This window comes from Vipera ursinii (genome assembly GCF_947247035.1).
Source record: "Vipera ursinii genome assembly, chromosome: 2".
Lineage (NCBI taxonomy): Eukaryota > Metazoa > Chordata > Lepidosauria > Squamata > Viperidae > Vipera > Vipera ursinii.
In genome coordinates, this window is record NC_139513.1 from 119,244,912 (window position 1) to 119,270,280 (window position 25,369).

Genomic DNA, 25,369 nt, shown 5'->3' on the forward strand with positions numbered 1-25,369 from the left:
ATTGACCGGGAAGCTTTAGCCATAGTGGCAGGAGTTAAAAAGTTCCACGACTACCTGTATGGCAGGAACTTTACAATTCTGACAGACCACAAACCCCTGCTGGGACTGTTTACCACAGATAAACAGACTCCCCAAATTATGTCTCCCAGGATGCTGAGATGGTCCATTTTCCTCTCAGCATATTCATTTTCCCTCCAATACCGACCAGGTAAAGACATGGGTCATGCAGACGCTCTTAGCAGATTGCCCCTTAGCACAACAGAGGAGGACCCTGCCCCAGTGGGACAAGTAATGTCCCTACAAGATATTCCTGATCTGCCCCTAACTGCTAAAGACATAGCGGAGGCAACCAATAAGGACCCCATCTTAAGGAGAGTAATGGCCTGGGTCATGAGCGGTTGGCCCAACGCCAACCCAGACGTAAAATACAGTCCATTTTTCCGAAGGAAGGATGAACTATCAGTTCATATGGGTTGCTTACTTTGGGGAACTCGTGTAGTAATCCCAGGAATCCACAAATCAGCTATTCTATTTGAATTGCATGAAGGACACCCTGGAATAGTAAGGATGAAGGCCTTAGCTAGGAGTCACTTGTGGTGGCCAGGATTGGACCAAGACATTGAGGAATGCGTTGCCAATTGCCATCTGTGCCAACGTTCCAGGCCTGAACAACAACACATCCGCACACATAAATGGGAGCTAGCTAGGAATCCTTGGTCCAGGATTCATATTGACTTCGCTGGACCTTTCCAGGGGTTAACGTTCCTTGTAGTGGTCGACAGCTACTCTAGATGGCTAGAAGTAGTACCGGTCAGTTCAGTAACGGCAGGCAGAACAATACAGGCATTAAGGGGCCTCTTTGCCACTCATGGGTTGCCGGATTTAATAGTGTCGGATAACGGGCCACAATTCACATCTATTGAATTTCAGGATTTCCTCAAGGCCAACTCGATTAAGCATAAGACTTCTGCACCCTTCCACCCCTCCACCAACGGATTGGCTGAAAGGAACGTGAGGACCACGAAGGACGCGCTTAAAAGAATTATTCGAGGTGACTGGCATCAGAGACTAGCTGAGTTCTTGTTGGCCCAACACACAACCCCTTGTTCGGCTACAGGGAAAAGTCCAGCTGAAATGAGGTGGGGAAGAAAAATCTTGACCAAGTTGGACAGACTACACCCCGACCGACTCCAACCAAACATTGAATTTGACATTCCTAACAGAACATTTGAAGTGGGGGACTTGATTTGGGCCAGGAACTACGCCCAAGGGGATAAGTGGATTCCTGGGGTGGTAACTGAAATCTTAGGTCCCTTATCATACATCATTGAGGGGGAAGGGAATAGGGTCTGTAAAAGACACATAGACCAGCTGAGGAAAAGATCTAGTGGGTGTGTGCCAGCTGAGGGGGACCAAAGCTCAGTTAGGGCAAACAGTACAGATAACATTAGGCCTGAAAGTGGTGTAGTGGTGGGGCAAGATGACATATTTCCAGATGCCCATCAACAACAATTCAGTCCAATTGATTGGGAAATACCCCTGCGAAGTAGGCCAGTGACAACTGAATCCCAAACACAACCTAATACACAAGGCAGTACATCTGAAGCCAGTAACCCTGAGCCCAGGTCCAGTAGTAACCAGCATAGTAACCAGCAGCCAAGCAGTCAACCAGGAAAAAGGGTCCCTAGCAGCCAAAGTAACAGATACCCTTCTAGAATACATAGGCCACCAAAATACCTAATGGACTTTGTAAAGAAATGACACCAACTGGGGGGTAAGGGGTGTTGTGTATGTAAATAGTTAGCAATAAGCCATAGAAGATATTGCAAACACTGTGCAGCTTTGCAAGGTTTAAAGCGGGAAAATAAGGTGCAATCATTGGACGCCACAACCAAGGAGCGGGAAAACAGACAGTTTGTATTGGTTACAGTTCAAACGCTTTCTCTATAAAAGGGTTGCAACATTTGACATTTGACAGTTGACTTTGTGTATTCAATAAACTCGTTCAGTGTTAACCACTCTGAGTCCTCGTCAATTCGAACCAAACAGATATGTTTTAAATGTTCATACAGAAAAGGGTAAGCAAGCATAAAACTTCTCTCTAGAACTAAATTAAGGAATTTAAGAAATGTTTAACCATAGATGTTGCTTTTAGACATTGAATGTCTCAATGAATTTCTAGATTGAAACAGTATGATCCCCTTCCTTTCCAAAAGATTTGTTTCCAGAAAACTAGAAAGGCTAGATAAGCAATCAAAATGACCAAATAACAACATTCTAACTAGGTTATATAATAAGATCTGAATTTGCCTCAAATCTAAGTTAGTATGCATTCATATGTATTTATGAGCTGTGGTGGCACAGTTGTTAGAATGCAGTATTGCAGTTAATTCTGCCGACTGCCAGCAGTTCAGTCTTGACCAGCTCAAGTTTGATTCACTCTTCCATTCTTCTGAGGTTGGTAAAATGAGGATCCAGATTGTTGATGGCAATATGCTGACTCGGTAAACCGCTTAGAGAGTGCTATAAAGCACTATGAAGCAGTATATACTATAAATCTAAGTGCTATTGCTATCTATTTATTGCTAGTAGCCACCAGGATATAATATTATCTGGTAAATCAGATAATGTAATATAACATACTCTCCCTGAATATCTGTGGACTGTAGGTCTGCTGTACAATTAATGTAACTACTACTGATGAAAATGAAAGAACATACTGTTTGATGTAGAAATAAGGCTAATGGCACACTTTATTAATGACACAGTACTACTGAACAGGTAAGGAATAATAATCTTAAAATTATCCTCTTTATTCATATTTCCAAGTATACAAATTAATACAAATGCACATCAAATAGAGTATCTGTACAGTATTTCCTGGTAATGAAAATCTGAGGTATAATTATTAACAGAATAGGTACAGTATTGGTATTAAACTAATCACAACTTACCATAATTTGAAGAGAATAATCACAGAAAAAGCTAACTATGTCTCCGCACTGTAATTACAGATGAGCATTGAGATTTGTTGCAACAGACTCCTCTTGTTTTTATTATTAATTTATGTTCTGCCTTTATAATTTTTACAAATAACTCAAGGTAGCAAACATATCCAACACACCTTCCTCCTCCTATTTTCCCCATAACAACCCTGTGAGTTGGTCTGAGAGACAGTTACTGACTCAAGGCCACCCAGCTGACTTTCATGGCTAAAGCAGTCTCCTGTTTCTAGCCTGATGCCTTAACCATTAGACTGAATATTGTTCCAAATAAGCAATCTGAGCTTCAATGGGCAAACTATGCTTAAGGAAAAAGATTCCACAGCATTGTAACTATCCCAGTAAAACAGAAATCCTCATAAGAATTTTTGAAAGAATATTGTGTAAACAGAGTCTTGGAAAACGCCATACTTTAGACTGCTATGCAATCTATGGCCCAAGAATGGCTGTAAAAGCAAACAAAGCTTTGGTGGTTGTCTAGGCATGTCACCATCCATCCAGAAGAAAATATTTATATAGATACCTGAGGGTACCTGAGGGTATATTCTTTGCAGACAACAAAATGAAGTGTGCTCCAAAATAGATATTTTGAATATGGCCTTGAATATAGCCAAATTTGAGAGAAAATTTGATAGATGTGTTTTATATTTGATCAGCTATGGTTGTCTGTTGCTGTTAGTCTTTGGAGAAGAAATTAAATTAAAAAATAACAGATATGAGAATTCTATCTATCTATTTATCTACCTACCTACCTACCAACTTATGTATTTATCTATTGTCTATCACTGCAGGCCCATCAGGAAGCCCTGAAGAATGAATGGCAAAATTTTCTCAACTTGTGCATTTGTCAGGAGCACCATCTGAAGAGCATAGAGAATTATAGAAAGGTAAATGGACTTGATGCAAAAGAAGAAAATCAAACACAGCTTGTTTTTTAGTTTGTCAATATCTTTCCTAGAATCCAGTGTCCAGAAATGGACACAATATTCTAGGTTTGGTCTGGAAGAGAGGGGCATTATAACCTCTCTGGCTTAGGCCCGGGGTACTTGCGAGACCACCTGCTGCCAATGTCAACCTCCCATCGCCCAGTTCGCTCCCACAGAGTCGGCCTCCTCAGGGTTCCGTTGGACAGGCAATGCCGGCTGGCAACCCCCAGGGGGAGAGCCTTCTCTGTGGGCGCACCGACCATCTGGAATGAACTGCCTCCGGAGCTGCGGACAGCCCCTGACCTTCGATCCTTCCACCGTGACTTGAAGACATGGTTGTTCCAACAAGTGGGCCCGGACTGACTATGGTTTTTAATTTGGTTTTTATTGTGTCAAATTGTCCCGTATTTCTTATATTCATTGTTTAATTCTTTTTTAATTTTTGTATTTTATGTCTCTTAATTTTTATTGTTGTGAGCCGCCCTGAGTCCTTAGGGAGAAGTGCAGCATATAAATTTAATAAATTCTAATCCTAATCTTGAGTTTGACATAATCCTTCTTTTGAATTTCCCTTTTTTAACAGCTGCATCACACTGCTGTCTCATGTTCAGCTTGTGATCCAACCAGATACCCAGATTATTTTTGTACGAGTTACTGCCCAATATGATACCCTCCATCATATAATGCTACTGTTTCTACCCAAAAGAAGGTCCTTAAATGTATTTGTGTTGAAATTCAGCTTTTTTTGTTTTCTACTTACTATTCAAGCTTGTCAAGATCCTCATAAATATTAATACTTTACATTTGCTATTTCCTCTTTGTCTCATCTGCAAATATTGTCATAGTTTCTAATCCCTTATTTCTGCCATTCTGTCACAGGGTCTACAATAGAACTCTGCAGTATGCTACATAGTAGAGCGACTGAGTTTTGCTCAGTGGTTACTACTGTTCCAAGCCACTTTTTGTATGATGGCAACATTTTGCATTGGATCTCACAGGAGAGTTTGTGAAGGGTTTGCTGAAGTCACAGTATACTTTCCATCATATTCCCATGGTTATCTAAACCAGACATGTCAAACACAAGGCCCGGGGGCCAGATCCGGCCCGTGAAGTGGTTTCATGCGGTCCGCGAAGCCATTCTGGAAACAGTGAGGGAACGGCCCCCACTGCCTTGGCCCTGGCCCAGAGACCCTCCTTCTGCCAGAGACCCACAGATCTGTCCCATTCCTGCCCAGGCCCCCATAGGCACCCTTGATGAGAACGATGCCCACCCAGTAGGCCATACGCACTTTAGCCATGCCCACCCACTAGGCCACGCCCACCCAGGCCACACCCAACCGGCCCCCTGAGGGCAACCGCAATGCTGATGCGGCCCTCAATGAAATTGAGTTTGACACCCCTGATCTAAACTAATCGACCTCAGATAACCTCTCCAGAAGAGCATGCCAAAGAATGGTACTGAGATGTCCAGATAAAAATCAAAATGTTTCACTCTCCCTTTTTTCTTTCTCAATTCTTCCCAAATGACAAATTCAGTTTAAATTCTAAACTCCGGTTGAATTGAGAAGTAACTCGTTTAAAACCAAAACGAACAGATATGCAAAATAACAAGCATGCAACATTGAATTCTTAGAATTGCTAGTACTGATTTAATGATACAGATATCAGACATCTAGTTATGCATTGTAAGTAAAATTAAATAATTCCAACAGGGACTGATATCATGAAGATTATTGGTTTGTTATAATGAGACAAAATGTCTCTGTCCCTGCAAGTCTTCATGGTTAAAGAAGCACTTCTTGATCTGTCTGTTCTTTTGTGTTTTTTTGTTTCTTCTCTCTTTAGTTCTATGATGATGTTGATGCGATGAACCATTTCTTAAACAAAATGAACAATGACCTTGATAACAAATACAGCAAGTTCAATAAAGACAGACTGGGAATAGTGTCTGACTTAATGTGCCATCTGGAGGTGAGAACCCAAGGGAGAACTGAAAGATATCAAGCTCTCATCTTAATAACCTGGAATGAACATGGTTTTGCTGAATTACTATGGCAGGCAAACCCATTTATTTTTTATGGTTTCATCTAAGCTCAGTTAAGTGTAACTCTGCAGGACCAGGAATTATTAACAAAACAAACCCCAAGGAAGGGAAAGGTGGCACCAAGAAAAATTATACCCTATTCAATGGTTGCAGCTGGATCTGCAACACAAAATGGAACAGCGCTTTCACTTCAACTGGTTTGCCCAGTCTTAGCCACTCTACCACGATGCAGAATTATATATAAATTACCATAGGGCCTTGATATATTCACAGCCACATATAAGACAGAAATAGGAATAATATGTGTCTCCCATGCATTTGTTTGAATATGGTAATATGCTTTAAGTAATTAACCCACTAATATTCTCAACATAAGGATTGATCCTTTTATTACTTCAACATATATCAAAGATAATATAACTGGTGTTTCACCAAACCCAACCCACATTCAGCGGCCAGTAAGGCAGCCCTTCATAGAACATCGATTCAAAGGGCTGAAGGGAACTTCAGAGATCCTCTAGTCCAACCCCCTGACCAAGGCTTGCAGAATAAAAGTTTTTTTTTCTATATATAAACTATGGCTGTTGAATTATATTCTCAAAAAAATGTAAAGTATTTTCCCATTATTGGAGAAAAATAACTCTGGCTGCGTACTTTTTCTCAGGTACATACCAGCTCTAATTCTCCACTCTCTTTCTTTTTTAGAATGATGAGAAGACTGTGAAAGAAGTTGAAAAGACCATTGCAGAACTAAAACGAAGGAGTAAAGAGATCAGTCCATTAAAACTGCGAAGAGTCCAATGTTCCCAGCCAATTATAATAGATGCCATTTGTGATTGGGATTTGGGTGAGGTATGAAACATTTTATAATGGGTGATAGAAATTGTTCCATCTGCAACTCTGCTTTGCTAATACATATCTCACTATGTTTTTTTTTAATTCTTGCTTACGACACTTTGGTGGTGGTGCTTTTCAAAAACAGAAGGAGCTGTGAAATACTTTAAAAGGGATACAGTATCATGTGAAATTACAGCATAATGACCTGTCCCTCTGCAAAATATTTAATACAATAATGTCATTCCTTTTTTAGTTTCCATACACTGAAGACTTACCGGTATATAAAGTTAACCAATGGTTACAAAATCGACCTTATAGATTTCCTGGTGGGGTTTGGTTTATTGTTTTTTGTTTTTGGCAGAACAAACTCTTAAATACGGATTAATTAACTAATCTCAGGTTTATTATATAGAAGAACATAGAAACTTGGAAGACCTTAGAACTTTGATTTCTTGCACTGAGATGGATAGCTCTAGGCCCTGAAATAACTCACAAAATAACAATACAGATATAGTGTGCTACAACAGCAAACAGACATGGGTGCACAAAATACTTGTCTTCTAAGAAGATATAAGAGCTCCCCCCCCCCATTCCTGTGATCAAGAGAACAATTCATCTGAAAAAAGTTGAATTTGTACTGCTGCAAAAGTTGAAATCCATCAGAAACCAAAACCCTTTTTTTTTCTACCTCCATTCTTCTAGGTACGGCTCGAAAGAGGTGAAAAGTATACTTTGAACAATAACAGCAAACAAGAAAACTGGGTAGTGCAGAATGCCAAAGAAGAGAGTAAGGTAGCACCTGCTGTTTGTTTCTCCATTCCGCCTCCAGACTTAGAGGCCATAGACAGAATTAATAGGTTAGTACAAAGCTTCTTTGCTCTTTTTTCCTGCAAACATACGGTCTTCCAATGCTTTTTATGAGCAATATAAAGAGCTTCTTTCCTGCATCTTTTTCCTATCCACTCGTTAATTAAAAAAAAAAATTCAAAGATATCCAACAGTACCAAATACTGCTGGTGAATGCAGATATTAAATCTGCATTTGGGAGTTTACCTTGGCTATAGAATGGGAGATTGGGATTAAAAAAAAACCCAGAACTTGGAGTTTCCCAAAGATGCTTTTTCACAAAGCAACTGGACTTTCTTGTTTTTCTTTGCAGACGTTTCGCTTCTCATCCAAGACGTTTATTCAGATCTGACTGGATGGTGGGGTCAGAGCTGAAGAAGCTTCTTGGATGAGAAGCAAAACGTCTGCAAATTAAAAACAAGAAAGTCCAGTTGCCTCGTGAAAAAGCATCTTTGGTGACCTGGATGACTGAGAGTCTCCATAGACAGAACTAGGATATGGAACTGAGTTAGAATATTCCCATCGTAGCATTCTGTTTCATGGCATCTGTGTAATAATAAAGGTAAAGGTAAAGTTTCCCCCGCACATGCGTGCTAGTCGTTTTCAACTCTAGGGTCCGGTGCTCATCTCCGTTTCAAAGCCGAAGAGCCAGCGCTTGTCTGAGGATGTCTCTGTGGTCATGTGGCCGGCATGACTAGACGCCAAAGGCGCACGGAACGCTGTTACCTTCCCACCGTAGTGGTCCCTATTTTTCTACTTGCATTTTTACGTGCTTTCGAACTGCTAGGTTGGCAGAAGCTGGGACAAGTAACAGGCGCTCACTCTGTTACGCGGCATTCGGGATTTGACCCGCCAAACTGCCGACCTTCTGATCGACAAGCTCAGCGTCCTAACCCACTGAGCCACCGCGTCCCTTGTGTAATAATATGCACCCTGAAATATAACCTTGGGCATTTCGCACATGTATAATTTTTTAAATTAAAAAACAACCTGTATTTTTCTCCTTCCTGTTCCCTAAGCACACAAGTATACAAATATCCAAGTAGCAATTAGTGGCTGAGAAAAAAAAATAAGGGAGAAAGTGAAGGGTGCTACCAAAGTGGCGTATATGTATGTGTATGTGTGTGTGTGTGTGTGTGTGTGTGTGTGTGTGTGTTTTACACACATTGTAAAACTGACTACTGTAGTAAGTATTAAGATCAGGTGGGCTGAACTTCTGTCCCATCATCTTGAAAGCTCACAATTTAGCAAACAGAGAAGGAAGAGGAGACATCTCAATCTCTGCTTCCCCTACCCGTCCATCATGCCAAAAGATTAATAATCAATAAAGCATGGCTACCAAGGCAGGTTATCTGGCAGGCTCTGTCCTCTGTGCATCCAGCCGTTCCCACCAATAAACCCTGTAATATCAGGGAATTTGATATACTTTACTCAAAAGCACATGGAAATCATAATCACCCCAAAACACCCTGAAGAATAAAAGCAGTTAGGTGGCCAAAAATAATAATAAAAATCCCCAGAATACAGGTAGTTCTCAGTTTACAATCATTCATTTAATGACCATTCAAGATTAAAACACACGTGGAAAAAAAAGTAATTTATGATCAATCCTAGCATTTACAACTGTTGCAGTAGCCTCAGGGTCCTGTGATTCGCCACTGACCACTTTCCTGGAGGGCTTGCAAGAAACAAAGTTAACGGGGGATTTTCTTAATTACTGCAGTGATTTGCTTAATGACCACAGCATAAAAAAAGTCATAAAAGCGGGCACGACTCACTGAACAACCCCATTGCTTAGCGATAGAGGTTCCAATCCCAAATGTGGTTGCAAATCAAGAACTACCTGTACTGAGTAAAAGTAATATCACACATAAGACATGATAAAGAGTGTGGTGCATTTTATGCTTGAATTGAGATAAGGACTGGTGTAATTTGGCAAAGTAAACAACAATATTGTTTATTTATAAATGATTCTGGAATAGTATGGGAAGAATCTGTTAAAAAAAGGCATTTCTTACAGGGTTCATCAATGCATAAATAGGCCTGTGTCATAAATAGTATGCACTTCCAATTATGGTTGTAATCCATGTACTTCATTATTGGGATGAAAATAGATTCTATTTATTCTTAATCTGTAAGTAGAACCTCTGATTGTGTAGCTTTTCTGACAAGTATCTCCTCTACACAAGTGCTGTAGGAATTCTCTGTGCTGTGAACACTCTTGACCCCTTTGTTGCGCTTAGGCTAGAAGATGAACTGAACACAGTAAAACAGAAGAGAGCTTCAATCCAGGCCACCCTAAAAAGCAGCAACAAGGAATCGGTGAAACCCAGCCATCAAGGTATGGCAGTATTTTAACTGGTTTCTGTTAGGAATATATCACTGTGTAATGATACAGTGTTTATTGGGGTTATTATTTTATTATTTATTATTATGATTTTTATTTCTTTTATGTTATGTTTTTATGTCCTGTAAGCTGCATTGAGTCGCCGTGAGAGAGTAGGCGGCAATATAAATTGTCCAGATAAACAAACAAACAAACAAATAAGAATGCTAAAGTACTCAGGCGTTGCCCCAAAGTCTTCAACCTGACCAGACTGTGTGATGATAGGCTTCTTATAAGGTCACTACTGGAGCAAAAATTCAGAATTTCAGACCTCCCGTGGAAGGATTGATTTTTAAACTGGAGGTGAACATGAAAGAGTTTAGACGCAGCAGTTATTCTGATGGATGAATACGTATGTGATTGAGAAATTCTGCTTAATGTGGAAATTTGATTTAATTTGGACCATACCAACGTTATTTGTCATTCCAGCAGCAATCAGAACCTTCACTGCAATCCAGGATGACTCTGAAGCTGACCATTTGCTCCATAAGCTGAATAAAATTGATAACGATTTGGGGCAAATTAAGATGGACATTTTTAGCCGCACAAGATCTCCACTAAATCACAGTGACCCTATAGAAGATGTTACTCAACGGATCAAACATCAGGAGGCAAGTACTGAAGGAGTTTGACTGCTTACTTGTCTGTGATAGCTCATACTCTCATATTTGTCTAGATACTACCCAAAGCTAAAATATTTATATATTAGGTAAAGGTAAAGGTTCCCCGCACATGCGTGCTAGTTGTTTCCGACTCTAGGGGCCGGTGCTCATCTCCGTTTCAAAGCTGAAGAGCCAGCACTTGTCCAAGGAGATCTCCGTGGTCATGTGGCCGGCATGACCAGATGCCAAAGGCATACAGAACACTGTTACCTTCCCACTATAGTGGTCCCTATTTTTCTACTTGCATTTTTACGTGCTTTCAAACTGCTAGGTTGGCAGAAGCTGAGACGAGTATCAGGCGCTCACTCTGCTACGCGGCACTCGGGATTCGACCTGTCAAACTGCCAACCTTCTGATTGACAAGCTCAGCGTCTTAACCCACTGAGCCACTGCGTCCCTATAACATATTGCATATGTCAAAAAGGAAAGGAGTGCAAGAATTAATGCTCACTGACATGATTGAGTAATAAAGAACAGAGAGAGGCCTTATAATCCAATATTTTTAGTTGTTTGGTTAAGATTAGATTCACATTCTATCGGTTCCCCTACTATTTTGTAGAAGGGATCTTTTCCTGTCTTTTTCTGTTTTTGAATGCTTTAATCAAATGTGTGATTAGCTATACTGTTCATCAGTATCTGTAAATATTATTTTATAGGAAATATTTGCCTTAAACTCTCTTGAACGTGATCAGGAGCCTATTTCTACTAAGTTGGAAAAGTCAAAAGAAGTATAAAAGAAATACAAAAATCAGCATAGATTACCCAGTACTAGAAGGACACACAAAATACAGAATACATTTTGTTTTGTCTTGAGTTGGGAATAAACTACTGCACTGTTGGACTATTTTGGATCAGCTATCATTCTGAAAAACAAAATCCAGAATATACTGATTGTTCCAGGTTTCAGACAAAACATAATATGGAGGCATCCAGGATAGATATTATAAAATAAGACAAAACCGGTGAAGATCATCCCTGTTTCCATCACCTTGCCATACATATAATCATTGCATTCCATTCAATTGAAATGATAGTTCTTCTAAAAAAAATCTTCATTTTATCAGGGAACAAACAGGAGAATTCAGATTATAGGAACAGAGAAAGAAGCTGCTCAGAAAGCATGTGAGACCTATCTTTCAAAGAAGCCTGCTGGTACCTCTGCCTCTCAAATTCCTGTGATGCTCAACAACATCAAGAATAAATACAATGATGTTAAAGTACTCTCCAGGTTATACGATGAAAAGTAAGTAACATCAACAGTATCTTTGGGCCAAGAATCTTTAGCGGTAAAGAAGCAGTATTCTGCAAAATGTTTCTGTACATTTTAGAGTATTACAATTTGGAAGATATAAGGGGAAGAATGTTTTGGTTTATTGCGCTACTGAAGAAAACAGTCTTAAGAGTGAAATTGTCTCCCGCTCCTCAGAGCCAAAGCAAGTATAAACTTGGAAACTCAGATAGAAAACACGGACAGGATCATCAGCACCTTGGAGGCCAAATTATCTCATGATGGTACCGTTCCAGCTTCACCTAATGCACTGCAAGATCGTGCTAATGAACTTCAGGTAAGAGTTGTCTGAAGTCATGGATACCCCATGTGATGATGCTCGTCCATCCCTCCATCCAACCAGTCTCACACTCTTACACTAACAGAATTAGAGCTGATCAACTAAAAGCCCAAATAAAGATCAAACCATTAAGATAAGCTTACTTGTTTGCTTCCTTGCTTGTTTTTCACATTTTTGAACCATCCACCTCCAACAGAGAGGGACTCTGGATGGTATACAATAAAATTATGGAAGAATGTTTTAGGTATGCCACTGTAAGCTCCTGGAGGAAAGATAGGATAGAAATGTTCCTGTTCAATTTGTATGAATAAATTGTAGTTATATGAATAAATTGTAGTTAATGTTGTTATTGCCCAACCCTGTTGTTAATCATTTTCTCCTTTAGTTATGTTCAAAATTAAAATTCTGTATTTAAATTTAAGGGATATTTAGTAGGTCACATACATTCATAAATGATTAAAATGGTATACTGGTTGAGTCTCTTTGCAGTAAGGTTCTTGTGGGAAAGAGTTCTTGATTTGCCAATAGGAGAAACTAGACACAGGCAGAGGGACTGTGCTTGGAGACATTCCCATGGATACCCTGCAATCTCCTGCATCTAATTTTTTAAAGAGTCACTTAAATACATGAATAATATATTAAAAAGAGTAGAATTGGGAAATGAGGATACTGCAAAGAACTGTGTCGTAGCATTTTCTTTTTGTTTACAGATGTACATTTGAGGCCCGGGAAAATCCCAAAGGTATATCTGGCTGCAAAGTGCGTTACAGTTCAGGAAAAAATAAGTTGCCTTCACAAACAGAACCCATCTAGATGGGAGAAGGAAGAAAAGGCGTTGCCAATCATCTTCTGATAAATGGCTGTTTTATGAGCAGCATAACTACCATCATTTATGAAAGACAAGCTCTCCTCCCTCGCCCCACTTGACAGTCATTTAATGAGAACATGCAGATGTGCTCTCAATATTCCAAATATGTCCTTGGCTCAAAAAAAAAACCAAAACAGGTTACTCCTGAGGCGAGGCATTTAGTTCCAGCATCCTGATTATAAACAAAGGAAATTATTATTTTCTCCCACAGAGCCTCTTCCTTATCTCTTTCCGCACTTCATTTTTTAATTCTTCCTTTAGCCTTAGCCACTTTTCTAGGCCGTTTCTCCCCCCACCCGCAACTGAATTTACAGCTGTTTTCTTTTCTTAAAATCCAGTTATTTGTCTAGGCTCTCTTTCCTCTAATAAACCGATTGAAAAGGAAAGCAGGATTGGTTTATTTTATATAAGCTAGAGAGTGATGGATTTTAGAGTTTATAGTTGTTAGTATATGATTGTTTATGATTGTTTTTTTTAGATATATACCTTGTATTTAGCTCTGGGAAGTCAGGGGGGGGGTAGGGGGGAGGGGGGGAAGGAGGGGGGAAGGAGGGTGGGAAGGGGGGGAGTTGGGGGGGGAGGGGGAGGGGGGAGGTGGGGGGGAGGAGGGCAGGGGAAGGGGGGTTTTTTAAAGGAAAACTGTATTTTAAAACTTTTCAATAAAAAAAAAAAAAAGGAAAGCAGATACGATACTTTTGAAGATCAGATGATATGAGTAGTAAACAGTTGCACAAGCATGTATTTATGCCATGTGTAAGTCTCCGTGACACGTGTATCTCTTCCCTTTTTAGACACTGAAACGTGATTTAGTGAAACAGGAGAATTCCTTGCTCAAGTTAAACCGAAGCCTGAAGGATGCAGAGCATAGCTGCAGTGCAGTGCAGAACAATTTTCAAGAATACTGTCCAGATCTGCCCAGGCAGAAAAAGGAGGTCCAGCTTATTAACGATCGGTATCATATCGTTGCTGACCAGCTGGATCAACGGTGAGAAACCCCGCTGACTCTAGTGGTGGAAATGATTAGTATGAATAGTCATCGTTTCATAATTAGCTTTTGTGATACAACATATCTAAAGTTCAGATATGGAATTATGTTTCCCAGAATCTTCTTTTCCCCCAAGACCTCAATCAGCAAAAGGAAATACTGTAAGTATAGCAAATTATTTCCCCCTTTCTGGAGCAAAAGAAAAATGTGAATGGCTAGCAATATGCAACACATTTGGTTTTCGGTCTCTCCCATCTTTTTGGTAACCTGTGCACTGTTAGGAAAGGATGTGTCTGTTTTATTGCTCTACAGCTTCCTCCGTTTCAAAGCAAAATCTTGTTTTAACAATAGAAACAAATACCCCAGCCTCTCATAGATGGACAAAAAGACGTTGTGGCCTGAAATCTGGTGCATCACTGCTGATGAAATGCAAAGATTTAATAGCAACTTACTCTCATAAATTCAAAGAGGAAGATTTTGGAAGCACAAGGCACATTTATCTGAAGCATATGTCTCAATTAGGAGGATAGCTGCTAAATTCACTTAGAAACCTGGACCACCAATCTGCCCATTTCATCAGGTTGGATAGGGTGGGTGCAATCCAGGTCCTTTCCCTCAAATCTAGTGGGACCCAAGAAACATGCCTTTTTAATAGCAGTCCCTGACCTTCAAGACACCTTCCCCTACAAGATCTGGGCTCCAGGTTCCAACCATTTTAGCCTTCCCAAAAGCTGTAAAGAGCTGGCAGTTCCCCCAATCATTGGCATATGGTGAAGTTGGAGCCTGGGTATGTATCACTGTATGTACTGGAGAAGGTTGGTTGAAGCACCAGGCTTTGGCTTTATGGGCAGTCCTCGACTTATGACCACAATAGAGCCCAAAATTTCTGTGGCTAAATGAGACATTTGTTTAAGTGAATTTTGCCCCATTTTACAACCTTTCTTGCCACAGTTGTTAAGTGAATCATTGCAGTGGTTAAGTTACTAACATGGTTGTTAAGTGAATTTGTTTTCCCCATTGCTTGTGATCACAGAATCCCAGCATACTGCAACCATCATAAATATGAGTCAATAACCAAACGTCTGAATTTTGATCACACAACCATACAATGGTCATGTATGAGAAATGGTCGTAAGTCACTTTTTTCAGTGCTATTGTAACTTCAAACAATCACTAAATGAACTGTTGTAAGTCAAGGACTACCTGTACTGTTTTTTGGGTTTTAATTCTTTTAAGCTACAAAGAGTCATGTTACATAATATAGTAGCCTTGTAAGCCTTTTAAATAAAGAAACAAACAAATATATTTGTAAGACAAGCAGATGGTCTTAGCAATATAGAGCTGATAGTTTTTAAGAAACTCCCTTTTCATATTCTCAAGAGATTTCAAAGCTGGATAGGAAATTCTTTTGCAGTTTTTGCTCTTTCTTGAATATTCATACATTGCAAACCATCAGCACCGCCATTAAATAATTTAAAGCAAGAGTTATATACTTCTTCAAGATATTTCCAATAGGGAAATTGATATAAAGATATCAACTGATTACAAAAAATAATCTGTTTTAAAAGCCTTTCTCCATGTATTGTAAAGGCTGAGTTGATGAGTCTCCTATCTTTACTTTTCTGACAATTTCTGGACTTTATTTTTGTAAGTTCTTTTTCTTGAAGTCATCCAAAGAAGTTTGCTACTTAATCTCAGCCCTCTTGCTGTGCAGGGAGAAGACACTTTGGGATACCAGCCTCATTTACCAGCAGTTCCAAAATGCCAATGAGAATTTGATATTCTGGCTCAACAATCTTCCAAAGCACAAGATCAAGACCACAGATGGACTGAGCCAGATTAACTACAAGCTTGAGGCCCAGAAGGTATGAGAACACTGCCCTGTGCTCAAATATAAGGATGGAAGGCACATTCCCATGAGTCATCTTTCCTGGAGGAATTGATGAAAGAGAGATATATATACTTGCGTGCAACATTCACATATGCTTGTTCTTTACTGAGTGACTGCAACAGTAAGCGATAATAGCAATAGCACTTAGACTTATATACTGCTTCAGAGTGTTTTACAGCCCTCTCTAAGCAGTTTACGGAGTCAGAATATGGCCCCCAATAATCTGGGTTCTCATTTTACCCACTGTGGAAGGATGGAAGGCTGAGTCAACATTGAGCCAGTCAGAACCGAACTGCTGGCAATCGGCAGAGCTAGCCTGCAATACTGCATTCTAACCATTGCACCGCCACAGCTCTTGTACTGTAATGTACATGTCTGAAAAATTCACAAGAGCATGGCTATTATAATATATATTGCTTAAAAAGCAATAACCATAGAATTAGTGCTTCAAAAATAGGCAAAAATCTAATTAAGCAATAATCCAACTTATCCTAACTCTCTGTCTCTACTTCTCTACAGAGGCTGGCAGATGAAATCCAGAGTAAAGAATCTGACAAAAATGCAGTGATCAACTTGTCCCGTAATCTGCAGTCTGCCCTCAATGTATGTTTGCGTGGTTCTAAAGTTTCGATTTCCAATTAGCAAACCCATCTATCCTCCTCCAATTATATGACTGGTTGGTATTTATTTAAAAAACAGGATTATGAACTTCAGGCAGGAAAATATCGATCGTCTCTCGATCCTACTTTGACTGCTTCATCGGCCAAGCGTCTCCGGGTGACTCCACTCCAAGAGAGCATTCAGACTCAGGTAAATGACTAAGCCCAAAGCCTGGATTTACTTATAAACAAAAAATACGCTCTTCCTAAATTACCACTTCATGCTCAGGAAACAGTTTTCATAGCGTCAAAGAAGCAGAAGTCCTTATAAGTCACAACTATTTTGAAAAACTATAAACAATTTAGAACATTCAATCTAATATCTGGCAGTTTAAAATATACAATTCAGTGAAATCTGTAATATGCTATTTGAAAAAAGAAAAACGTTTGATAAATTAATGAGGGAAGAATTCAAAACTGGTGTAATTAAATAGGCAAAGTTTATCAGGGAAAATTGGTGGCTAAGACAGTTAGAATTCCATAGTAATAATGTTGTATGTGCTGAAAAATCCTCTGCACCTACATTTTTCTGACACTCACATAAACCACATCTAACATATTGCCAACAAACAGCAGGAAGGCCAAGACATGAAAGATTGGTTGCAGCCTAAATATATTTTGTCATATACTTACCTGGCAGGAAAAAACCTCGTGACCGTGTTGAAATTTATTTCTGAATAAACATGTAAAGGGCTGCATTTTCTGATGTTTCAAAATAAGTAGTTCCTCTCCTGATGAAATAGCATTTTTCTCCAGATTAAATAGCATTTTCTCCACGTTTAATAGCATTTTGCTAACTCCACAGAAAGCTGTTTGCTCAACACTGTGGCCTAGTATTAATATTTAGAAATAAATATTGTACTTTTCTGGGTGTTAGTTATCTTGATACAGGTAATGCGATATCTGAATAATATTTTTGGTTAATTGGCTTTAGGAAAATGATATGACAAAGCTCTATGCAGAGACTATTGCTGAAAACAAACAACAAATCTGCTGGTTGGAATTTGCCAAGAAACTTATGAATAAGGTATGCCTAAATCATTTGAGATGACATCTATAATTCTTAAATATTAGAGCATCTCTTATAAACTAGTGAAAAGAAAGTTCCTTGGTTTCTTTTTTTCTTCAGGATGACAACAGGAAAAGATTGTTATTTTGAATTGCTCTTGCCTCTCTCTATGGAAATGATACAGGAACTATAATTTCCTAATATACTTTACCAAAAAAGGACAGCAACGTTTATATTTTATTTCTTTGAATTCCTAATCACAGTTTCAACATTAATAATAATATCCCATATCTCATTCACCATAACTTTGCTTTTTAATATTTGATCCAGTTTGAAAATGGTTTCTACTTTCAAATAACTTCAGAAAGCAAAACTGCACTTTTTAAAAAGTAATTTAAAAATGGAAACAAATTTCAATTCTACATTTAGTAAGTATAAAAAGCCAAAACATTTTTGAGGACTGGTTTTTTCCAATGAAATAAAATTCACAACCTTCAGGATTTCATCCCATTTGTAGTTCTTCGGTATAACAGTTCATATTTACCATTGCCAGCATATTTTTGTCATTGCCCAAGAATGTTGAAATAAAACTGTGAATAATATTTGGGCAGCACTTTTTCTTAAAAGTTCAAAGTGCTTTGTATTAATAATTTCAGTCATTAAGCCAGTACTGGTATCCCTATGTTATAGGAAAGGGGAGAAGGTCTGAGACATGATTTACCTAAGCTGTATTGACCTTCTGGAAAAGAATGTTAAAACTTCTAAAGTTGCACATTTTATCTTATTGACCATTAGAAATAGGTAGGAAAAACAAGAGACATCTTTGTTTCTCTGATTTTTTTCTGCTCCCTTTTCCCTGATTGGAAGCCTAATACTTAAGAGGGTTTTATTTTGCTTGCTTCCTATTAAAAGAACAGAACAGCCTCCTTTTCCTTACCCCTGTCATATATACAAAAAGGTGTATACGTGATGCAGGCTTTATATCAGAGGATATAATATTTTATAATATTAATATTTTTAATAAGATTCATTTTTTTTAGTACTTAAGTATATGTCCCTATATATTCTTAGATATACTGTATGTTTTGCTAAATACAGACTCCAGTAAATAATCTGAAGGATTCCGTGTAGGGTTTTTTTTAAAGTTTGCTACAAGGGTCTAAAAGGGACGCGGTGGCTCAGTGGGTTAGGACGCTGAGCTTGTCAATCAGATGGTCGGCAGTTTGGCGGGTTGAATCCCGAGTGCTGTGTAACCTGTTACCAGCGCCTGTTACTCATCCCAGCTTCTGCCAACCTAGCAGTTCAAAAGCACATAAAAATGCAAGTAGAAAAATAGGGACCACTACGGTGGGAAGGTAACAGCGTTCCATGCACCTTTGGCGTCTAGTCATGCCAGGCACATGACCATGGAGACGTCCTCAGACAAGCGCTGGCTCTTCGGCTTTGAAACGGAGATGAGCACCACCCCTAGAGTCAGAAATGACTAGCACGCATGTGCGGGGGAACCTTTACCTTTACCTAGAAGGGTCTAGTGAGTTCATGGCTCAGTTAAGCTTTGATTCTTTTTTTTAAATAATATTTTATTAATTTTCCAATTTTACATTTAAGTATTTAAAAAGCAACCTGGTGACTGGGTTAAACAATTGTTCGATAACAAAATCTTTAGTGTAAATCTCAGGTTATAACATCAGATATTTCTTCTTTTTCCAATTTTATTTCTTTTTTGTAGATAAAAACAAGAATTTCCAGTAAAAATAGGAAAACCTTTGGTCCCAAGTTTCAGGAGCATATAAATCCAATTAGATTAAAATTGTTCTTAATGCTCTGATTCCCCTGGGTAGTCAGACGCCGCTATTCTTAGAGGGTAGAAGTTCCCTTCCCTCTCTCCTCACAGAGGGATAGATATTTCAAGTAGCTTTTGCAGGAAAAGAAGATACTTAGGGTAAAGAGAAGATCACATCTCACCCAATTTCATCCACGTTGCTTTCGAAGTACTTGATGGTAAGTTTGACTTTGGCTGTCTGCAGCCTAATGACGGGCCATATTGCTATGGCCGGTCTTTCCTCCGCCAGTTTGGAGGGCTGCCCCAGATCAAGCGGAAGGGCTGCTGCCCTCCCACGATCAAGTGGGGGTCCCCTCCTTGCTCATTGCCCCTTCAGGGCAAGTTTCGACCCTTTCCAGGGTCCCCCAACGAAGGGAAATTGGACGTGGAAGACGGAGCTCGCCTTCCAAGCGGCTGCAGCGGCAAAACAGAAGTCAGTTAAGCTTTGATTCTTAATCCCAGTTTAATCTCACTTTTTGTGGGTTCACTAAATGTTGCCACATACTCCAAGGACCCAGTCATATAGAAGTTTAGGACTGGACATAAATTTCATAGTATTAAGAGTCAAAAATACTTTTTTTTTTGCTTTCTTTCCCCCCCCCTCCTTTCTTTCTGCAGAAAGAAGTAAGTGATGCAGTGCAGGAAATGCATGAACAAACCCAGCAGTCCGAAAACATAGATGAATCAGAAATCCTGAAGTCTCAGCTTAAAGAGGAACAGAGCAAGAAAGCCAATGCGCAGCAAGAACTGGAGGAGCAGAGGAATAAACTTCTGACACTGAAAACCCAACGGCCCATTGAAAGAATTGAGGAGAAAGAAGTAATAGATTATTATAGAGATCCGGTCCTGGAGAGTGATCTTGCTAAAATCTCTAATCAAATTGAGAATGAAAAGAAGAAAAGAGCAGACTTACAGGCAGATATTGAAAAAGTGAATAATACATTCCTTGAAATGGAAAAAGATAGAAGGGTTGTGAAAAGCCAGCTGCTTACAAAAGAAGTTACAAAAACAGAGAAAGATCCAAATCTAAATGCCCAAGCAGCAAGACTCCAAGAAGAAATTAGGTATTTGCGTGATAATTCAACTTCTTCTTCTGAAATTGAACGGCTCCGGAAAGAGTTGTACCTCCTGGAGCAAAAGCAGCAAAACATCCGAGAGAAAGTGGTCGTAAAAGAGGTGGTGACGTTAGAGAAGGATCCAGAAATGCTGAAAGCAATCAGATCACTGCAAATGCAAATTGATGAAGATAGTTTCAAGAAGAAGTCTGTAATGGATACAATAGCAAAAATGAAAAGCAAAATTGAGGAACTTGAGAAGCTGATTGAAGCAACTGAACCCAAAGTCATTGTGAGAGAAATAAAACAAGTGGAACAAGATCCAGAGCTCCTAAAAGAGTCTTCCAGGCTTCAAAAGCTTATCGAAGAGGAGAGGAACAAGAACGTTTCACTGTCAAGTGAACTGACACAGCTGCAGAGCCAATACAGCGCTATGGAGAAACTAAAGCCTAGGGTGGAGATAAAAGAGAGAGTCAATGAGATTTTTCACCTAGACCCAGAAACAGAGGAAGAGATAGCACGCTTGAAGAGAGAAATCCAAGAAATTTCAAGGAAAAGAAAAAGAGTTGATCAGGAGGTAGAGACGGCCTTGACCGAACTGAAAGTCCTTAGATCCCAAGCACCTACTGTGGAGTTTAAAGAAGTCATCCAAGAGGTGTTGAAAACAGAAAGGAGCCCAGAGGTATTGAGAGAAATAGACCGGTTGAAAGAACAGCTAAACAATCTCGTGAATGCAAATGGTCGGTTCCAAGAACAGCTAATCAGATTAGAAGGAGAAAGGGATGAGTGGAAAAGAGAGAGAGCCAAAGTGGAAACCAAGGTTGTTACTAAGGAGGTTGTCCGATATGAGAACGACCCTCTGTTAGAAAAAGAGGCGGAATGTCTTCACCAAGAAGTGCGTAATATATTACAAAAGAGAAGGGCAACTGAAGATGCCATCTACGATCTGCGGAATAAGTACATTCTTCTGGAGAGAAGGAAGCCTGAGGAAAAAGTGGTGGTACAGGAAGTCGTAGTTACTCAGAAAGATGTGAAGCTTAGGGAGGAGCACAACAGGCTGAGCAGGAGTTTAGACGAACAAGTAAGCAACCGGCGAAGGATGGATCATGAGGTCCAATTGCTTCGGGCAGCAGTGGAGGACAAAGAAAAATTGCTGAACTTCCAAGACGACAGAAACAAAAGGCTTGCTCTGGAAAAGGAGATGCGGCAGATCACCTTGAGGATAAAAGAAATTGAAGAAAGCCCAGTTCCGCTTCAAGAAAAAATAATCATGGAGGAAGTAATCAAGGTAGAGAAAGATCCAGTACTTGAGCAATCGAGCACCAATTTGCGAACTGAACTAGATAAGGAGAAAGTTCAAGTACTGAGCCTCCAGAGGGAATGCAAGAACCTTCAAGCCCAGACTGATGTTCTACAAAAGACAAAGTCCCAGGAAAAGACAATATATAAGGAAGTAATCAGAGTAGAAAAAGACAAGGTGCTTGAAAATGAACGAACACGTCTTTGGGATCTGCTAAGCAAAGAACGAGCTGCTCGGCAAAATGCAGAAGAAAGTGTCAGACATCTGAAAGAGAAGATTGAGAGAGCGGAAGGCATGCAATGCACATGGACCAGAGAAGAAGCTGACCTCCAGAAAACTCGGAATGTGACGATGCAAGAAAAAGCCAGTCTTGAAGATGAATTAAGGGAACTAGAAAAACAAAAGCAACAAAAAGCCCTTTTCCTTAGAGAACAGACCAAACTCTTGAGCCAAAGGACCGAAAGTGACAGGCAAAAGAAGATCCAATTTGGCCAGGAGGTTTCTCGTCTGGAATCAGATATACTTATGGAGAAGGATAAAATTTATGAAAAAGAGAGGACTATCCGGGAACTCCAATCCAGAATCAACAGAGAAGAACTGAACAATGAGACTCAGATGAGAGAGACAAACCTCTCTACCAAGATATCTATTCTGGATCCAGAGACTGGTAAAGATATGTCACCCTATGAGGCTTATAAGAGAGGCATGATAGACAGATGTCAGTACATCCATTTGCAAGAACTGGAATGTGATTGGGAAGAAATCACAACTCTGGGGACCAAAGGGGATGTTTCTGTTCTTCTTGACAAAAAGAGTGGAAAACAGTACTCCATTGATGATGCTCTGCAGTTCAAAAGGATTACGAAAGAAGAATACCAACTCTACAAGGAAGGCAAAATCCCTATCTCTGAGTTTGCTCTACTTGTAGCAGGAGAAAGTAAGCAGAATGCATCCCTTTCCATAGGTTCAATCATTTCCAAGTCTCCAATTTCATCTCCTGTTTTTCAACAAAGGCAAAGCTTCTTCTCTTCTGGTCCACAGATGGCTTTCTGTGATGATACTTTTCCTATTGCTGGAGTGTATGACACAACCTATGACAACAAGTACAACATTAAGTCTGCACTTAGCAAGAAATTGGTGGATCCAATGACAGCCCAAAAGCTTTTAGAGGCACAAGCTGCTACTGGAGGCATCGTTGATCTTATCTCAAGAGATCGCTACTCTGTTCACAAAGCCCTTGAGAAAGGGCTGGTTGATAATACTTATATGCAGAGGTTGTTGAATGCTCAGAAGGCTTTCACAGGGATTGAAGACCCTGTCACCAAGAGAAGACTGGCTGTAGGAGAAGCGGTTCAGAAAGGATGGATAACTCTAGATAATGCCTTTCCTTATTTGCAAGTACAACACCTAACTGGAGGACTAATAGATCCTAAGAAAACAGGCCGTATCCCAATATCAGAAGCCATCCAGACAGGCCTGATTAGTAGTGACCTGGCTACATTGCTACAAGATGAATCGAATTATGAAAAAGACCTTGTTGATCCTATCAGCAAAGAGAAGATTCATTATAAGGAGGCCATGGTTCGTTGCCAGAAAGATCCTTCAAGTGGGCTCCTCCTCCTCCCAGCTACCTCTGAAGGATATCAGTCAACAATCCATTCAGCTACTTTGCCCCGCTTCAGGCACTAAGCAAGGCAGTATTATTTTAAATTTGTAAAAAGTCTGAAATGCTTTTAATCCACAAGAGAATTCACTCACTGCCATGTTCAGATGAACCAAGTGTCTGGCAATTATAAATAGCTGTGTACTATATTATACAGCTGGACTTAATTCGTTATACCAAGTTAGCAGCACTTCATAAAGAAGCATTTCCCAAAGTAGAAGGGATCTAATATGGGAGTAGGTACAGAATCTATTTTAGGGAACAAAGGGGTTTTTGAAATAGAAAAAATTTCAAAATGCTTAGGAAATAGCTCCTTCCTGTATAAAGTCTAAAGGGATGTAAGTCACAATACTTGAAGTTTAAAGATCATGCATGCAATAAAAGTTAAAAGACTGACTGCTATCCTGTTATTTTTTTTAAAGAGTTAACAATCCCCTTTCCTATGAAGTATACAGTATAATGCTTCACATATTCCTGAGTCCCTAGCTGGGAACTAGAATTCAGCAACATCTAGAGAACCTTAGATTCTCAATCCTAAAATAACCATAAACTATAGAACTCAAAAAGTAGCAGTGCCAAACATTACATGGAAACATACAGAGAGAATGCACTCTAAGTCTAAGGCAAAACTGTGATAAAAAACAAAACAAATAGCAAATATATTACTATAGAACACACACCAGACATTTGTTCTAACCTTTAGGGTTAGGGTTAGGGTTAGGAAACAGGAAATAAGATTTGTCCCGTGTTTGGGGCCTAGCAAGGTGTTCTAAGTACTTAACAAACACTTAATACATATCTCCCTTGCTTCTCAGCTAACAAAGCGAGAAAGAGCCAGTGGCCTAAAGGTTAGAATAATTGCCTAATGTACAATCGTCCCAGGTTCGAATCTCAGAAGGGTATGGCTGACTGATGAGAACAAATAAGTTTGAAATGATCATATCTGTCTCCAAATTTACATTATATATATATATACATATATACATATATATATATAAACAGCCACATGCTTCTCCCAGAAGAACGAAGCTAAAGCCTGATGATGACGGATGGGATTCCGTCGAAACGTTGCGCCTACACCTTTAGTTCTACGCGGGGAAAAACCCGAAAAACCAAGGATCCATATATATATACATATATACATATATACATATATACATATATACATACATACATACATACATACATACATACATATATATATATACATTATATATATATATATATATATATACATTTTATATATATATATATATATATATATATATATATATATATATATATATATATATATATATATATATATATATATATATATATATAAAATCTTAAGTACTAACTAGTTCTGATCCTATTTAGCCTTTTGAGATTAGCCACACATGGCTAGGTACTGCCACTTACCTGGGCAACAGTCAAGGTTGACTCAGCCTTCCATCCTTCCGAGGTAGGTAAAATGAGGACCCAGATTGTTGGGGGCAATTAAGCTGACTTTGTAATAATGCCGCTTGGGGGTGTGTGTGAAAGCCCTAATAAGAAGGCATATACATAGAATGAAGGCTATTGCTAAGCACATTTGATTTGTGCTTCTTAGATTGTAAGCAACCCTGAGTCTTCGGAGAAGGGCGGGATATAAATGGGATTAATAATAATAAAATAATAATAACTAGACACTGTGCTATGACGTTTTTCACTGCTTTGTTATAGTATATAGTAGTTCACATTCAAAAGAGGGATACTGATTATAATTGCCTTCAAAGTGCCCCTTTTACAGCTATCTTTGATGGTGAGGGTTCTTGGTGCTCACTGAGCTTGCTTGTTTTCTTGCAGACGTTTCATTATCCTAACT

At 39.2% G+C, this 25,369-nt stretch overlaps 1 protein-coding gene across 1 annotated transcript in view; it reads left to right on the forward strand.

The window, feature by feature from the left end:
• The window catches only part of EVPL (envoplakin), a 63,302-nt gene extending 39,383 nt beyond the window's left edge, over positions 1-23,919 (forward strand). The window contains exons 9-22 of the mRNA XM_083355401.1: positions 3,794-3,889; positions 5,774-5,899; positions 6,678-6,824; positions 7,512-7,666; positions 9,899-9,996; positions 10,471-10,652; positions 11,768-11,946; positions 12,130-12,268; positions 13,931-14,124; positions 15,839-15,989; positions 16,535-16,618; positions 16,715-16,825; positions 17,609-17,701; positions 20,124-23,919. Of these exons, the coding sequence (XP_083211527.1) occupies positions 3,794-3,889; positions 5,774-5,899; positions 6,678-6,824; positions 7,512-7,666; positions 9,899-9,996; positions 10,471-10,652; positions 11,768-11,946; positions 12,130-12,268; positions 13,931-14,124; positions 15,839-15,989; positions 16,535-16,618; positions 16,715-16,825; positions 17,609-17,701; positions 20,124-23,549 (5,181 nt within the window). The 3' untranslated portion in view covers positions 23,550-23,919. The remainder of the gene's footprint in view (positions 1-3,793; positions 3,890-5,773; positions 5,900-6,677; positions 6,825-7,511; positions 7,667-9,898; positions 9,997-10,470; positions 10,653-11,767; positions 11,947-12,129; positions 12,269-13,930; positions 14,125-15,838; positions 15,990-16,534; positions 16,619-16,714; positions 16,826-17,608; positions 17,702-20,123) is intronic.
• The last annotated feature ends 1,450 nt before the right edge of the window (positions 23,920-25,369 follow it).